Source organism: Struthio camelus, chromosome 1 (assembly GCF_040807025.1).
Source record: "Struthio camelus isolate bStrCam1 chromosome 1, bStrCam1.hap1, whole genome shotgun sequence".
Lineage (NCBI taxonomy): Eukaryota > Metazoa > Chordata > Aves > Struthioniformes > Struthionidae > Struthio > Struthio camelus.
This window is the reverse complement of record NC_090942.1, coordinates 160,480,363-160,499,724: the sequence shown is the minus strand read 5'-3', so window position 1 is coordinate 160,499,724 and position 19,362 is coordinate 160,480,363. Positions and strand designations below refer to the sequence as shown.

At 36.4% G+C, this 19,362-nt stretch overlaps 1 protein-coding gene across 1 annotated transcript in view; it reads right to left on the bottom strand.

Annotated features, from left to right (window-relative positions):
* NALF1 (NALCN channel auxiliary factor 1) overlaps positions 1–19,362 on the bottom strand; it is a 501,997-nt gene that overhangs the window by 9,291 nt on the left and 473,344 nt on the right. Inside the window, exon 2 of the mRNA XM_068927581.1 lies at positions 10,730–10,901. Within this exon, the coding sequence (XP_068783682.1) occupies positions 10,730–10,901 (172 nt within the window). The remainder of the gene's footprint in view (positions 1–10,729; positions 10,902–19,362) is intronic.

The window sequence follows — 19,362 nt, the reverse complement described above, 5'->3', positions numbered from 1 at the left end:
TATATCCTGGAGGTGAGAACAATCTTTCTTTCTTGTACAATAATTAGGTCTCTTGATATTTCTTAGTGTACAGCTAGGTCATTTCTGCCCTTGGAACTTCATCAAATTACTCAGTCTGATCCAGTTACGTATTTTGGAGTAGTTAAAGGAATTCCATTTTTTCCAAAAGATGCAATCATCATTTTGGAAATTATCAATTCTGCCTGCATTAGTACACGTGAAAGTAATATAGTCAATGTTCTGTTTACTTCTCCTATATCTTCTTTAAAGACAAATTAAAAGAACCTAATTTAGCATGCTTAATTAAAGGTCAAATGCAAGAATGCCCAACTTAATGGACAAATATCTTTTCTCCATTTAAACTGATGCTGGGATAAATTTTGCAGTAAATGCTTACTCTATGATAGTGATAGGTTTTACATGAAAGTGACCTATCTATCTGTGTTGAAATATTCGGATCAGGATTTTGAAAGAAACTACACAATGGATATAATTTTTGAATTGACTTTGTGTTTAGGAAGAAGAACTAGACTTTTTCTAAAGCATCCTGGTAATCATACTAATTTGAAAAAACAATGCCTACCACTTTAGGCATAAGATTCTTAGGTCCAGGAATCACATTGCTTGCACTTTGTAAATACCTTGTAAAGGAGACCAGTACACCTTAAATAAGGTAAAACTGAGCTCTTTCATTCCAATTTCTATAACATTGATCTGCAATCAAAATAAAAGTGTATTGAGTATATTGAGTATATTAAAATGCAGATTAAAAGCAGACAAGCACTTTTTTACGTATTTGAATAATCTCCACAACAGTCTATTATTTTATATATAAGTCAAAAAAAAGTTTCATTTCTTTTTGCATCTGATAAAGATTTTAAAGGTTCAGAAAGGAGAACTGCTTCTTTGATATCCTGGAAAGCCAGGATTTTACTCTACAGGAAATCATGCCATTTTAATAGCTATGCTGTCAGGCACTTAATGCTGGGTACCAACACTTGCCAGTGATTTATTCTCTCTCAGACCATCGCTAAATGTGTTTCATTTTTTTTTAAGAAATTCTATTACATTTAGGGAGTGACTGTAAATTATTTACTCTAAATATCATAAAGCAGTCTTATTGCTAACTTCTTATTTTTTGAGCCCCATCTCTTGGTGTTTGAGTGTTTGTAAGTGTAAGTGTATTTTTTGGCATCATAACATAGAGGAAATACCCACCAAAGTAGGTAATTGTACGTTCTGTTCTGTGACTGTAGTAGCTCAAATTGTTAGCAGTAATTGAAGAGACACAGAAAATGGTTAATACTTTGATCCTATCGAGGCTTGCTTACTGTTCAGACTATATTTCCTGCCTTTCTCATTATAGGACAACCCAGACTTCCTTTGAAATCAAAGTACATGTATATACAATTTAGCAATCAAAAGGTATTTAAATTGTTCATATGCACTTAATGAGTTAGAAATAAATTCAATACAACTCCATAGTCAAAGCTGCATTGAGCTTATTCCTTACTGCAAAATTAAATTTCCTCAGTACTTAATTTGGCAATTGAATGTAGTCTCTGAATTTACAGTTACGTATTTAATAATTAATTAACTAATGAATCACTCTTCATATGAGGGTTGCAGAAGATTTAGTAATTTAGTTATAACTTTTGCACTGAAATAATAAAACTTCACTATTACATTTCACTCCTATACTCTTTTTGTAGCCATAACTATCACTTTTGGCACCCTGGAGTTAATCGGTTAGCCTATAATGTCAAAAGGTTACAAAGATATGACTTTATCAGAGGCCCTGGAAAGCTAAATACATTAGTCTTGGAAAATGGAGGCGGAAAAAAAAAATCTTCTAATCAAGCTTTCTGTACTGGCACACAGTTTGGGGCAAGGAATAAAAAGGATATCTTTATCCAGCCAGCCACCAACACCCACCTTTTCTCCTTCTGTCCTTACAGTTCAGCTTGTAGATGCCATTACTCTGTACTGCTTGGGTGTTTATTAATTATATTTCTGAGACTGACTATTGTTCCTGACTGGAATCCTACTTTGCTTTTCACATGTTTCACTTAAAATTCTTACTCCATAAGCTCTGGATACTCATTCTCCCATTTTTCCCAACCCTCTCTTATATTTCACCAGATAGGATCTTAATGCATTTCAAGGATCTTGGATCTTAATCTTAATCAAGGATCTAGAATTTGCAAGATTCATTGCAATCTATCAAACCACTCTACAGGTAGATATGCCCTATCATGAAGGTCATGTAAAAGCAATCTCTTGGCTGTAACCAGATACCTTTTCCACACGCAGGTAACATTTTGATCAGCAGCAAGCCGGCATATCTATAGGGAGTGTGTGTTGCTACTGCTGATAAAAGAATTAACGCTACTCATTTGACTGAGATTGAGTTAATCGAGACATAACTGCAGATAAATTCCATGTATCCCACTCAGCTGAATCATACAGAAAGGAAAAGGGATGACAGCATGAATATGAGGTTTGGGGAAAAAGCAAAAAACTACAAATGCATTCTTATAAGGGAATGAAAAATGTAAGGGGGATCATGCATGGTCTGCTGACCAGCTAGATTACCAGCTAACTCAGACAGTGCTGCAGTTTCTGAACCAGTCATACCCTTGCATTTCTTTTGCATAGAAACTAGCATCCAAAAGGAGTTGCTTCATTTGTAGGTCTCACTCCAGTGCAGTCAGGATGTGAGTCAGGATGCACGTTGCTGGATCTGTCAGTTGATCTGGGTTTGACCACTTCTTGGTTTCTTTGGTACAGAAGGAACCATGGAGCCATAGTAATCTTCCAGTCACCATCAAAGGAAACTGGTCTGGTTGATATTTTGGTTGTCGCAATTTGAGTAATAAATATTTTAGAAAGTCATAGCAGTAAAAGGGATTTTTAGTGTTTTCCTTTTTTTTTTCCTCTCATTTTCTTTCTCTGTAACACTAAACTATAGTCCTTTTTACATAAGGTTTTGATTTATTTTGAGATATATACCAAGCTTCTTGGCTTGAAAAAAAGAATATGAAGACAAAGAAAAATCCAGGTAAGTGGATTCTTTAGTGTACCTGAAGTTTTGAGTACTCCATTTTTTTATTAAGCACAAGGTAAATGATGTCTGCCAAGAATGATCCATCTAGAATGACATCATTGTAGCAGAGAATGCCAACTTGCTGTATGACGTTTCTCTTTCTGAGGAATTATTTCTGAGAGTTCAATATTAGCATTTTCTGACTACAGAAGGCGAGAAAACACATTAGATGTTACATGACTAGATTTCACTGCTTTCTTAAATCCGATTTGGAAGCCTGCTCTCTTTGGTCTTATCCAGATGATTGTCTCAATTTTTAAGTTGCTGTGCCTGTGACACATTATGATGCTTCTGTTTAGACATATATTTTATATTCTTCACATTATAAAAAGTAGTAAAATGAAACATAGAAGAAGGATTAAAGATAAATAAGTTATCCTTTAGTCAAAGAGATTATTCTTAAACTGGTGAAGAATGCTGTTTAGCTCTTTTAAAATGTTGATTCACATTTCAGACTCTGTATCTATTACAAGCTTGTTGGAGGAGATCTGGGTTGCTGTATTTAAATTTTATTTTATCACTATGTATTGGAGACTGTTTCAGGTAGCTGCCTCTGGAGTAGTTTCTTGAGTATATTTGTACACATTCAAGAAAAATTCACCGTGTTTCTTCACCATATCTACATTATTTTCCTAAAATATGTACAGGACCAGTTTCCCCCTGCTTGTGTAAATCAGTGTTATACCCATGAAACCAGCTGCGAGACAGAAAAATAAGTAGCTAACCCTCAAGGTTACACAATGGGCTTTTTTAGGTCTGTGCTATGTTGAGATAGAAAGAAAGGCTCACACAGTTTGTTTCTAACAAGCATTTGGCTTTCTCCACCTTCCTCCAGTTTTAATTCTATGGCTGTTGATGAAAGGACATGATAGGAAAGGAAAAGGTCATATGTATTATAGGCATTGTGTTGCCTTAGAAAGTTCAGGGACATCGATAGGTTAATTGCCTGCATTGTTTTTAATGAAGAAGAATGAGTTTGCAGCTATGCCATGGGAATTCCGTCATGGGAAAGCCCCAACATTCAAGTTTCTAGATGAAGACTGGTTTCAAAAGGATGAGTTACTGAGTTGGCAGATTCTACTGCAAAGCCATGTCAAATTTTCCTTGTAAGCAGATCCATAGCTAGGAACAATTTAAGTCATGCTTGTCAAACATAAATGGGATTTGTCCTGCTCTCTGTGTTAGCTTAACGCTCTGATATTTTAGGACTTACTAAGAGGTGTAGGCAGGAGGCAAATGACACATCATTATGGGTTATTTTTAGGGTCAGAACTTGTATCAGGTATATATATATATTTTGGAGTGTGAAAAGAAAAACAAAAAGCAGATTGAATTCAGAGATTATCTCTTTTTGAATTGTTCTATAAAGAAAGGATAGGTTGTGATGCAGGCATATCGCAATTTCTCAGGGAAATTGCTTTTCAGATTTTACTGAAATCAGTAAGACTCTTTTGAAGCAAACATTTCATAGCTAAACCCGCTGGTGAAACATAGACATCCTCCCCTTGAGAGGCAGCTGTAATTTAAAGAATTCTTCACAATATATTTGTTGAGCTTTGTTAGTCAGCTAACCCCTTCTATAGATTGGTGAGAATTTGATTTGTGTAATAATTCTCACTACACTCTTAGAAATATCCTTGTATGCTATGAGAAGCCACTTACAGTTTTATTTGTGATGAATATTCTTTGACACAGTAAAAGGGGAGGAATTTCTGAAGAAGTGCTACTTTGAACAGATCAGTTAAACACGTTACTTATATTTGCAAAAAGAAAAAAAAAAAGTTTAGAAGAGTATTGACATCATGTCTTCCAAACAACTGAGATGTTATTCAGAACACATGAATTTAGGAGCCTAAATTAGTATGTAGCCAATGGAAAGATGTACGTGATTCAAAGCACCTGAATTACCTGTTTTCCCACCTCCTCTCTTCCCTTACTTTCCTTTTCTGAATTAAACAGTATCTCAGAGGTCTGCTCTGCACAGGAAAAGAGAAGACCGAGAAATACGATTCCCTTCTTAGTGGCAGTGGTCCTATTCTGATGATACTGGTCTAAGGCAATTCCTAAGGGCGCCATGCTGGTGTTGGAAAAAGTTAATGTAACGTATCACTTTCGTTCTGCTACTCACCATATTGCCCTTCCATCCTTGACAGAGGAACTCAAGTGCTCCATTAAATTCCCTAAAATCTGTTGCAGGGGTAGAGAGTATGAGGACATGGCTGGAATTTGCTGTCTGATATTTGCTGCTGGATGATGGCCCCAGTATGCCACAAAGCACAAAGAGGCCAAAAATCTTATTCAAGCCTTTAGCAATATAGGTAGCTCTAATTCTGAACTCTAACATGATCCACACTTGGCATGTGGATAGCAATTCTGAGGCTGTTCTCCCAGCAGTCAAGATAAGCTATGTCTGTATTAACAAGCAGTTTTGTGCAAGAGGAGAAGATATGTAGAACAAAACAGTTGGAGCCGATACATTTTCAGGGGCTTTATTTCACTCTCTCTCTCTGGTGTAATCCTACAGACCAAATGCCCATTAGTGATTGGAGTGTGCTAGGTGTGGTCCTGCAGCACATCTTTTAGTTTAGTTTCACACAGGGGAAACCCAGCTCGCACCCCCCCTCAAGACCTCACCTCAGTGCAGGCCAAACAGCAGGGATTATGAATAGGAGATTTTCTTCAAAAGTGCACTCCTGATCTGAGCTAGAATGCTAACCTAGACACGGCTATCATGTAGGTGGCCATGGCATATCCCAGCTGCTCAGGGAAGAACCAAGTACGTGGGACAGAAGTAATCTCTTCTCCCCTCTCTTTGGTCATCTCTGCTGCTCATTGGATGGTGACTGAGCTCTCAGGTTTTCTGGGTGGAGCAAGCTGAAGGCCTGAGGGGGTGATTGTGGCTGTGATGGAAGCATTTATGCTCTCTACATCCTCTCTCTCTCTCTGCTGGGAGATGGCAGACAAGCCAGACAGAAGCAGACCATGGGCTGGGCCAGTCCACAAACCAGCTGTCAGAGAGGCATGGGAAAAGCAGGAATTGTGAGATATTAGTAGTCTCTTCCCAGGGCTCTGTGCATAGGCAGTCATCAGTTTTTCAACTTTCTTTTCACACTCCAAGAACATGTGTGAAAGAAAACTTTCACATATACCATTCACACAGGGAAAAAAGTTAAAAATGACTAATCTACGAAAGAAGACAGTCCCACTGGTATTCACAGTGTTTTCATAGAAGTCTCAAGTCAAAAACTTGTCCTGGAACTTTACATGGGACTCACTTGTAATCTGTTGTGTGCATGTGTGAATGTAGGCCTAAACAGCAGTATTATCTCTCTTAAATAAGGCTCTGTTTTGAATAGGTAATTCTAGATTTCTGAGCTGCACTGAGAAATGTCAGATGGAACTACTGGAAATTTTAATCATATGGGTATAAACTCCAAAGGTCTAAACTCATAGCAAACATTCAATTTTAATGAATATGAAAAACAATGTGTTCCAGAACAGTGCCTGATGCCTGATGGAAAAACCCAGGCAATTCTTTCTCTCTATTTCTTAGAAGAAAGAAAGAAAGAAAAAAAGCTTTTTTTCTAGCTAACTGCATGTTCCCCATAATCAGGACCACGCTGTGATTCTGATCGCTTTGATTAATGACCCACGTACTTTCTTTTGTACCACAGTTCTCCCACAGCCTCACATGCATTTCTCTGAAAGATAAGTTCCAGTGATACAGAATGAGTGTAGCAGCCCCTGCACTATTCCAGCTGTGTGCTTTCAGGTATTTAAGTAAAACTTTCTCAGACTAAACTACTTCTTATCCATTGTACCAGTCCTATGGGAGTTCAAGAAGTCATTATTAATCCATATCATAAACTACAACCTTAATGTTTCTTAAAATCCTGTTGGCTTTAATTTAATGGTGTCAAAGTACTGGGAAAGTATACCACTGCTATATATGATTCTTAGCATTAAGACAAATGTCTGTAACCTGTCACATGTAGTGACTCTTCTTATAACCATATTTCCCTTTTTGAAGCATTTTAAAATACATCCATTTAGGAATTCTAACATCACAATGATTTTAAAGTTGCTTGAGGAGTAAAAAAAGTCATTCCTATTCTCTTTTCTCATCACATGGACCTTCCAAGGAAGAATAAAACTGCTATTTTTATTATTATTCCTTTCTATAGCCTTCATACTTTTATTTTGCCTCCTTTAGCCTCCAGAAAATCTTACCCTAAAAGAAAAAAAATTATATGGGTTTACTGTCACAGCTTCCTATTGTTTTTAAGCTAGTCTGATATTTATTCATTTCACAATGTGACGAATAATATTTCCAAAGAAGGAAAGTGATCTAGCTTATTTTTCTCAATGCTGATTTGTCCCCCTATTTCCACTAGGTGTCTCTGCCCTGCTACTACAAATTAGTCTGCAGCTATAAAGGGAAGGCAAAAATTGAGTGTCACAATAGCAGCCAAACCTCTTTTCTAGCTGCAATTGGAAAACAGCGTGTAACATTTATATTTACATCCTGTGCTCTGTGCTGTATTCAACATCAAGTAAAAACAGCTATAACCAATATACCTTTTCATCTTACTTGGCTTCCACAAAGCACTGAAACGTTTTACAGGAATCAATCCTCTGTCTTTCCATTAACCTAAATCTCTACTGGACCTTAGAGGAAATGGTCTGTTACCATGGAGAGGAGGAAGAGAAATCCTGATTATAAAACTGTTGCTTCTAAGATGTTATTGTTGAAAAAAAGGATCCCCAAATTCCCACAATTTAGCAGAGAGAAATCATCTCATAAGCATCATCTAATATTTCATAACTAATAGTATTCCTTAGGCAGCCTGACAGTCTTTCATTTGTTTTATAGCGGGAAAAAAGTCTCACTGCAGCACAACCTAACTCAGTTCCTGCTAGGTCTTTCTAAAATCTAAGTCAACATTTTGAAAAAGAACTGGTAGCATTTTGCTCTCTGTGGGATATTACCAAAGTTAGGAGGAAAAGAGATGTTCAGGCCTGATTTAAGTGAGTGAGGATTTGTGGCCAAATATGGTTCATAAGGAATCCCTGAACACAAAATTTACTCCTGCTTTACTTCTGGTAGTGGAACACCAGAGCCAGCTTCACAGTGAACTTCAGTCAAATGGAGACACGAGACAACCAGTCATAACATCTAAATCCCAAGTCCCACCTTCAACCTGACTGTCTCTTTTTTTTTGCTAATAAACTTCATGCAGCTCAGCAACAGCAGGATCAACAACTAGAAATTCTGAGAACATGTCTACTAGCCAGGAACTCACAGAAAGTACAGCAGGAGAAAGGATCCCTCAAGATGCGGGACACCCACTTTCAGGAAGTTTTCTACAGAAGAAATCCAACCTGTCAGGCCACCAGCTGTGCTGAGTTAGAGTATTTCCAGACTGTTGTTGAGCACGTTTGAGTTTACATGAAATAATTCTATTTTCATTAAGCTGCAGAAAAGTTTAATTCTTTGGTTTATCAGAAGGTATTACTCTTAAATTCTCGTTGTTCAGGGGCAGGAAGTGTTTTTACACTGAGTTACTGATTAAAAAGATGGTGGCAATGGGCCTGTATCCTGGCAAAAGTTTGACTTGCAGCCTCATACCTCTCCTCAGCATTATTTCTTGCACACAACTGCCTAGTGCCAATATGCTGTTTCCTATGGATCTGTGGGTAAGTGCTCTGTCCCACTGCCGCTGTGACACCTGTCTCAAGCAGACAGAAAAAATCAAGCAACTATGTGCACTGCCCTAGTCACTAAGACCTTAGTGACTAAAACCAGCTTCAGCCAAAAATATGTACACAGTACAATCAGTGAGGTCTAGAGAGTCAGTCAGCTGATAGATAAATAGGATAAACTAAATAGCTCAGCTCTTCTGGCTGTATACACCATGTCTTCATCAACTGCAGCGGGAGCTTAGTCACAGAGTTCATATGCAGACACACTATTAATATCTTCAATAAAATTAATTTAATCCTTCCCTAAATCTCCTTTTCATCCTGAACTTGGTGATATTAACTGTCAGGAATCTTTGAAAAGTCGTCTACTTTGTATGTTTTCGGAATGAATCTGGACTTGGAGATGACCCAGAAAATGAAATGAAGAAGTGGATATGTATTTCCTAAGAAATGTTCTGGAATAGTTACTAAGATGTTTTTGTTTATTAGATTTTTATTCTTTGTCCTTGTGTATGTGTGCAAGTGTGCACACACGTGTACATACACGCACTCACACACATACACACACCCCCCTACATTTTTATATGCATAAATGTTGTAAATAAAATGCCCTAAGTCTTTCACTCCAGCTTGTACTGTCCTATCCTAAACTGGAAAATAATCCTCATTTGTTTACTCCACATTCATATTTTCATATTGGAAGAGAATTAGTATTTAGGAAATGCATTGAAGACAGGTGCTGAGCACTATTACCCTATTGATGACTACTAAACTAGAATTCAGCTTACAGTTCTTTACACTGTCTTTTGCCTAGGGATAAATATTGCTGGATTTTGTGCAGGAGACTTAATCTTCAAGCAGGACCATAGTAAAAATCTTGCTATCATAATCTGCCTAAATCCAAATACAGAGTATAAAGTGAAATTGGTTGCCACAATTATTATGGCTGCCTGGTATAGAACATTCCTGAAGTTTTATTGTTTAGTCTATTTTTAACTAGCTGACATTGAGCAACTCATTTAGTATCAAGCTTTCCAGTGCAGCCCTACTTTGAAGTGGAGAATGCCCAATTTTAGATATTCAGACCAGGCTGTTAAATGATCTAAGTGCTGAAATCTCTTCTGTTTGGTTTAATGGGAATAAGGTGCCTAAACCTCTTTGAAATTGTGGGATGATATTATAGGCACCAGGATCCTGCAGATGACACTGATGCAAGCTAAATTTTTGTGTAAGTGAAGATCCACTCAGTGCTGAGCATGTGAAAGTGTGAGGTACCTGAGACCTCTGTTTGAGTTATTCTGGGATAATATTTGAATCAGAATGGAAAGTAAAAGGAAACATATTACTTTATTAAACATAGTGTAGGCCTATACTAGCAATAGTGTTTAATTAAAAATGCTCCCAGAATGTAACAAGAGTGAAGAAGAGATAAAAAGATCAGATCTTCACAGGGGAACAGCTAATCCTCATAATTCTTCACTAATGAAAGCCCTTTCCTTCCGAATTCACCATCCAAGAGTGGCCCACGGTCTTGCAAGCTACTCCTCAGATACTACTTCATTTATCTGATGGAAGAATATAGGTGAAGAAAGGTGAATGTAGTAAAAACAGATCTTGCCTTTTTGTCTTAGCTCATGATACAGAGCTACCAGAAGCCTCCACTAAAATTACTAAGCATAAAAAACAACCAGAACAAATTTATTTTAGCAACTTTGTTTTGCAAAGTTAATGACTGTGGCAAGCTGTAGCGAAAATTTGCCTTACTAAACCTAGGCTCAAACTCTAGCACCTCTAAGAATCTTTGCAATGAGGAAAACTTTCTGAGTCACATACTTAAAGCTACTAGAGGAAATGCTATATACATTCTCTTTCGCATTTAAACTTACGAAAATAAGCAAGATGAGCTTTTCTGTACTATACCTGTACAGATGAAACTTGATAGTCCTCCGTAGATGACATCATCATTGTCAGGTAATATAAAGGGACACCTTGTCTGAACCTCCAAACAGTATTGCTTGCAAGGAATTCTGTTGCTGCAGTGAAACTGTGTGACTTCAAAATACTGGGAACAGAGCCAGGCTTTGTAGACAGTCTGGAAAAAGAGAAGAATCAGAAGTATAGATGGATGACAATAGCACTGTCATTGTTAGAAGCACATACTGTACTGTACACCTACTTTAGTGCTGCTTCTGAAATGAAATTCTAAGAGAATATCACTTGAGTAAAACAAAGTTGACTACCCTCCCACTTCAAAAATGAAAACCCCAGCCAAGCTATTTAAAATTATTGCCATTTAAAAGCAATAGTCAGTCAGCACTAGGCTAATGCTGGTATGTTACCTTAGTTTGTAGACAGGTAACTAACTGTCTTGGATGCACCTTTTCATTGCGTCCACACACACATACACACATACCACATCCCTCTAGCACTGTATCTTCATAGATAAACTATGGTTCTAACCTCATTTGGAACTGTTTTGGAAAAAAGTCTAGGAATATGAGCGCAAAAAAGAATTTCAAACTGAGGTCGGGCCTGCTTTGCTCTTTGTATCGTGTAAAGCTAAGCCTTCAGGTCACGATAGATGGTGCTGCTTCTCTTCCTATAAAGCCTTATCCAGTCCACAGCATTTAACAGGCGCTAGGGTGCCTGAACACCAACAGCTGTAAACTAGGGGATAAATCTATAGCAGTGAGGGACAAAATTTACATTTGAGGGCAAAATAAAATGCATTAAAGATGTTGTCATCTGATGCTGGGTAGCCGTGGCAGCAAGAGCTGTGATTATTGCTATCATCATCATCATCATCATCATCATCATCATCATCATTTAAACAAAATAAAATAAAAACATTGACTTTAGTTTCTTTAACCAGTTCTCTTTGAGTAGCACTATTTGCATAAGAGTTAAGCTGAGTCTTTGAGACACAGAAGTGCTTCACATGTGGGACCATACGAAAATAGATTGAACACTAGGCGACCAAGGTGATGAAACACTTTTATGACTAAGTACAAGAGCAACTTACTTATTTCTTATTTTTCTTTTCTACTTTTTCTGTTTTGAGGTACCTTATTCACTGGCTAGATATTTACTATCTAGGTTGTTATATAATGAGAATTTTCTTCCTGCATTCATTCAGAAATATCTAAAAAGCTTGGTAACTACATTTCTTTTATTACAGACTGAAAAGCAGTATAATTAACTAATTATTTTCCTTCTTTATAAACCAATTGTTAATAAAAAAAAAAATTTAGAACTAAAAGTTCAAGAACTGACACCTGGAAAGAGTAATTTAGCAAAGGATTTGGTACAATTTCATCGTGTTTCATCTTATCAGTTGTAATTTTTTTTAGTGTTAGTAAAAATTTAAATTATGTAATTAATTCCAGTGTAGTAGTTCCAGAATCACAAAGCTTATATTTTAGTTTGTTTGCAGTGGCAGCAGGTATGGGTGATGTTGCTAGGTGATAAAGTGCAACCTTTATCACTAATCTATGGCTAATGATTACCTCTTTATAGTAGCTTTTACCTACTGCACTCTGTAGAACAAGAATGTTTTCATTACAAATTCAATTTTAATTGCTTGCACGGGGTTCTTATCTGCAATAAATGATGAATGAGACAGAAGATTAGGTGATGTGTGTACTTTTTGTTCTTAAATAAACTTACTTCTAAACAGCAATTGGTTTCCTAGTATTGACTGTTTATCCCACCATATTTTAATAGCTCAATTGCTTTATTGACTTTTATAACAGTGAAAGAAGCAAAGTAATTGTTTTTCTATTTTTAATTATTCAGCAAGCATAATCTACTGGTTGGAGGCAGGAACTCTGGCTCTGATAGCAGATAAATCTTAACAAATGTTTCCTTCTGATCTCTAACACTCTAGACCCATTTCATATGGACTCACATTTACTCTTTATAAAATAGGATTGACTTAAGAGTAATAAGATAATAAGCTTATGAATCACATTTAAAAATTTATATCAGCTTATAGGGAGGGTATTGAACAGCACCTAATACTAGGTAACAAGATAACAAATAAACCCGTATGTCTATATTAGCAGGAAATTAATGTTTATTCAAGACCAGAAATAAATAGCCTGCTCATAGGCTCCCATGAGCATTTTTATGTACCCACTCTCAGTTCATAGACATCATCTTCCTGCTCTGATCTTTTCACAAGCTCTCAGGCTTTGAATGAAAATTGTATTTGAGCTATTGTCTGTATGTTTAAAGTCCGCGTGAGTATACCTTCTTCTGAGATCTGTTTCTCAGATAAGCACCTCCCACTCCATATCCTTTTTATTGTACCCTCTCATCCTTGCCTGCAATTTCTATCAAAATTTTTAATATACTGGTACCATTTGGGGAAACTATACTCTTTTTTACCTGCCTGACTACAACAGAAAAACAGAGATTTTCAGATATACAGTTATGTCATAACTCATACTGGAAAGAGATACTGATACTTCTCAGCCTTCCTACGCCTACGCTCTGGCTTCTTCAAAATAGACCTTAGGTTTATGGGCCAAATTGCATCTGCAGAACGCTCCAGCAGCTCCCAGAAGTAGCAGGTGAGGCTCTGGGGATGTGCATCAAAGCAACCTAGATCAGTATGACTGATCTTCAGCCCTTCCCACAGTGGTCGTCCTTTTTTCAGGCCTTGCTAAAAGTGAAAACCTCTGAGTAGCTGAAGGAGTGAATAGGGTAGAAAAGTGCCAAATAAACACTTGGGTACTTAGATTTCAGCTGAGGTGGAATTTAAAGTCACATCTGAATAAGGAAGAAAAATAGGCTCAGAGCAAGGATTGAGCACTGATCAGTGATCACCTTTACCACTTATTTGTGAGCTCGCTGCCTCCGCAGTTTTGGCCTGTGCTAACTAGTACAGTTCCAAGCAGTGCTCATGCATGGTCTGGGAAAAGTCATACTCCAGGGACTGCTCCCAGGAAGTAATTTTGATATAGCCATGCTTTTTTTTTCGGAGGAAAGGGAAAAAATGTAAATGTCTACAGATAAACTGTTCTGGACTGGCTGGCCTCTAGGCCAGAGAGCAGTCCCTGTCCACTCTTATTAAATAGTTGAGACATGATCTAAATGCCTACTTTCACAGTAAAGATCCAGAGTAATCTCTCCTACCCTGCTTAGGCATCTTAGATATTCTAGGCCCCAAAGGTTTTACACAAAACAAGGTTTTACATACCTAAAGATGTGCTACCCAACAGAAAGTACTTAACCTGATTTCTTGTTTCTGTGTACTACTCAGTACCCGTTTCATAAGTCCCATGACTGATCAAACTGATTAAGCAGATCCAGAGCACGCCAAAGTCTTCTTTGGGGTCTTAGAATCAGTGGTAGTGGAGGAGACTTCTCTGGCTTAAATATTAGAAGACTGTAATTTGGAACTGAAATTTACTGTAATTTTCCTAATAGCAAAGTAGATATTTTATGCATTTTGATCAGCTAGTATTCCTTCTTATACACTGGATAGTAGAGTTTTTGATTAGTTAGGAATTCTGCCCTGTCTACTAGCAAATCCCAAATGCTAGCAAATCTAGTCTTAAAACAGTCTTTTACAGTCTTAAAACATGCACATTATAATAAGGGCTGAAATCAACAAAAACAATACATGTTGACTTGTATGATGAGTATAGTATGCATTTTACCAGCTATGCTTTAATAAGAGAATATCTTTCTTTTTTGTTAAAGGACATCAATGGCTAAATATAAAGATTTATAGTCATAGTAAATGGCCCTGTTAATACATATTATATAGAAAGCAGTTTAAAGCATTAGCTACGTTTTATTATTAATATTTTCCAATATCATTTTCAGTGTGTCAGGTGAAATTGTCAGATGAATATTGCTTATCTGTATGGGGAAAATGTTACATATATTAAATTTTTCATGTCTAGTAAATGCTACAATGTTGTTATCTTACTGAAATACAAAATAGATTGTAAGAGCAGTTTTCCTTTTTCCTTCTTCTCTTTCTGTAATTGTAGTTGCTTTTTATTTAACATAGCTCTTATTTAAGATCTGTTCTGAATTGCACAATATTAATTGCTGTGTTGCTGTGTTGAACTGATCCCTAGAAATCTGTGAAAAATAAGAGGGATATTCCACATTTTCCTTGAAAAAACTGAAGAAAGGATTTTTTTTTTAAATAATATACTCCTGCCCCTTTTTTTCCATGTCAATACTTCATCCTTGCAACCTAGCAACCTAGCAAACAATGCATCTTACATTCACGCATCAACAGAATATTCTCGTTCTTTCTTACATAGTTTTATGGCATGCTGAGACAGATAAATAACTCTAATTTCTGGAATAATCGAGAAATTCGCTCTGCCTGAAGCACTGGAGCCTAACTGACATTTATGGGAAGTCTTTACGGTAGCTTGAGCAAATTATGGCTCACTGGCAAAAGATATAGAAAATCTTTGAGGACATTGGTTAGGACAACAAAATAAATATTTGTGCCCTGTTGACATAATCTCTGCTAAGATATGTCCTTTGTTCTTGAGCAAGTGTTGTTGCTGCAAATCAAAAAAAGTTAAAAAAAAAATAAAGAAAACCCCAAACCCTAGATGATATCATCTCCTGTAACTGATTAGCTGCCTATTATGCAACATTGGTCACATTTAAGCATCAACAGATTGTGTTTGTGCCTGTAAGTTCATTTGGAAAAAGATTGTTCTGCCTTATGTAGTACAGTCCAGGAGAATGTTTAAAACTGAGTAAAGTGACTCACTACTAAACTCCCATTCCTCTTCTCTACGGTTAACTGTAGCTTAAAAGATAATATTACAAATTATAGTTGATATGGGATGCTTTGAGCAATAAAATTCATAAAACATAGAAGCCAGTGAAAGATTCATAAAGGCACATTTTTAAGCATTATTTTCTCATATCTCCCATATATTTTCTGTTTTCTATTTTAAGATGATATACTTTCACTCTGATTGTAAGTGGCATTATGATACTATTTCCTGGCTGCTTCTTTCATTCTGCTCCCTGCTCTTATATTGGGATTTTCCCGAAGTTAGTTAGACAAAAGACAAAGGGGTGAGGGGTGGGGGGTGGGAAGACCATGTGTCAGATAGCCAAAGGCAGAGAAAATCCTCCAGATTTCACATTAAGTAATGATCTCTAGAGTCAAATTCTTGCTCCTTCAGAATATACACTGTCTCAAGATTCAAGTCAATGAAATATGTATCTTGGATTACATTCCATGGAAAGCAACGAGGGGCTGTAGAAAGCCTTTTTTTCAGGACTTTTGCTTTACGATAGCTTCAATTAAAAAGAAAGAAAGAAAAAAAGACAAACAAACTCCCTACATGAACTGAACTAAACTGGGACATAATAATGAGATAATATACATAAGATATATATACTGAGATATATATGCTGAGATAAGATACATAACCTACAGAGAAAATATAAGGATATGCAACTGCCAAAGGTTTTTCAAGAAATAAGAGGAAATCTTTAATGATTTTACACTAAATCAAAACCTCAGAAGACAAAAGCATCATTTTTATTAACAAATATTTTATGAATTTAAGCCAAGCCACCGAAAAGCCTACCAAAAGAAAAGAAATACCAATACACCTAGCTTTTGGGCTTCTTAAGCTTATGATTTCTGCTGCATATTATGATCTTGTACGTATGTTGCATGCATTTGCATGTATTAGATCAATATAATAATATATATACAAAAATACTAAAGATGGGATTGTTTCTAGCTGTTTTGGGAGATGCTGAAAACCTTTGAAAATTCATTGTTCTGTTGCTAATCAGAAATCTGGCAGACCAATCTCACAGGATGCAAAAACCTCCACATTTTACTTTTTTTTTTTTTAACTCTTTTTTGCAAGGAGGAAGCACACAGGGAGGAAAGTGAGATAGCTGGATTATTAAGGCATTAGGGCAGCCACATGCATACAGTAAATACATGTATTTAGTTAAATATCTTATCTTTGATTTGTCTGCTTAGTGAAGGAGTAAGATTGCCATCAGCAGAACTGTAGGCACTCCATACCTGAAGCAAGGATTCAGTCCTTGCTATTAGATAAGATATGATTCAGGGATGATAGTATCACAGACAAATATGGTCAACTTTCATATACAAAAACATAGCTATAAGATCGCAGAAGGGTTTAGTGGCCTTAGTAATTTTGCACACTTAAATAAATTAAACCTACACTACCTTATTCCTGTAGGGAAATATTGAAAAATACACTTTTCAAAAAGTGCAGAGGACAATGATAGCTTTATACATCTATATTTATATACATGGATGCCTAGCCAGAATGATCAAAATCAAAATGTTATTGCTTTTGTAAATGATGAATAATATCATGATACAAATGTATTATTAATTAAGCAGATTAATTGATTCATTGTTTGGAATTCATTCTATTTCTATGTTACAAGTTTCAAGCCAAAGTCTGGAAGCAGAAAAAATATTTTATGACTTCAGTGAACAGTCACCCATCACAAAAAACTAGCTTCAGCAATTCAAGAAATGAACGCTTCACAAACAAAACAGACACTGAAATGCATTTACTTGTCAAATCATTACAGATAATAAGTGGATTTAGGCTAAAGAAGAAAAAAGGAAGGTTGTTTGTGGAGAATTTTGAAAAAAAAAAAGAACACAGCATGTTCTTTTTCTTTCAGGAGATCAGGAAGAACACTCATTTTTGTCTCTATGCAGGCAAAATCAGTTCAGATATTGTCTCCAGTTAGGATACACTGTGCATTACACGTGATGTTAGACTGTGTCTCAGACTTATTCTTTCTGGTCTTGAAAGGCCATCAGACAGAGCTATTAGCTAAACTGGCTGCGTGATTTGCCTGGAGGGGAGCCAGCATTTGTTCTCCACAGTGTGTGCAGGATGGCCAGGTGGAAGACTGTATTGGCTGGTCATGGCCCTGGACGTAACATTAGAAGACTTGCAACTGGCTGCACAATGGCACAAAGCTCATTTTAATCATATGACCAATATTTACTAAGACTGCTAAAATGATGAGAAGTTAAAGTTATATTTACTATGTGTATATACCCACAGTCTTTCTCTCTCCCCCTCTCACACTCACTCACTCATACATGCACAATACAAGGAATTCTAAACAGCCTAATTTTGGTCAAAACAGATTGAATATGTAGCCTGAATTTTCTGAGTCACACTGCATAAGATGCAGCAGAGAGAAAAAGCTCAGTCAGTTTCATTCTCTGTTGCCGCCAATTCTTCATAGTTTTCAAGACATGAATTCAGTTTTCTTCTCCTGCCCCTTCCCCCTTCAATCCTGACCTCTGTTATTATCACTTTTCTAAAGGCACAGTGTGCTGTTTCAAGGAAAGGAAGTATTTATTTAGCTATTCTCCAAGAAAATTACTTCTACTTTTTTCTGACTGAACAAAAATCTGATGTTACTGGCTGGATTGTCAAAATAATAAAACAAAAGGGAACCTTGAAATCATTAGAGAGTTCTCACTGTGTAGATGTGGAGGATGTTGGGAAGGAAAGAAAGTAGGAAGAGAGAAGTCAGAACAGAAATACTCTCCAAAGTAGCAAATTTCTTGAATCGAAACAATTTTTGACTCCTTTACACCGAACTTTTACCATACTCATTCTTCAATACAAAGCTGAAATCTTCAAAGAACAACTTTAAAATTCACATAAGAGTTGAAAAGGAAAAAGCTTCTCATGAACAAACTTCAGAGGCATTCTGTTCATTGACGTTTTCAAATACATCAGGTAATTATATTTTACTGTGATAAAGACATTAATAATATTGCCTTGAGACAGTATGACATGATTCCAGTGGAGCTACTACCAAAACATGTGATTATTTTGGGCTTAATTCTGTAGTCTTTAGAATACTGAGCAGTACCTCAGGCTGTGACTGACTAATCCATGGATTTTTCCAAGAATATTCATGAAATAGTGTAGAGCATGAGTTGAGATTTTCTAGCAGAACTGGACCCAGAAACAACACTCATTTTTAAAACATTATTTTTACACTGCAGAATAGTCATGTGACCTTTCAAGAATCTATTGAATTGTTTTACCTCAGTGGTCTTTAGCCCATGATGACTCATTAACAATAACAGTGAGTAAGCTGTGTGCGGAGAATAAAATCCTTTTTTCTCTTCCCATCAGCCTCAGTTTTAGCATATGATTTCCTGTAGCCAAAACTAACCTTAAAGACTCCTGTATGCAACTTTTCCTATATGCAACGAGCAATGCTCGCTGTACATGTCTAATGCCTGCCTGATTCATAGAGCTATGAATGTATGAACTATCTAAAGGCATTATACATGTATTTAAAGTTAGGGTATATGTTTAAGTCCCTTGCTTTATTTCTTTTTGAATATGGATGAATTGTTGCCTCTGTCTTTTATTCTGGGACATTATTACTATCAATAATGTTGTCTTTCCTAGAGTTGCTACCTCAATCTTTATTTAAAATCTTTTAAAAATGTCTACTTCAGCATTTACTCTCCTTTAGCACTTCTTTAACTCATTTTAATTTGTTCCAGC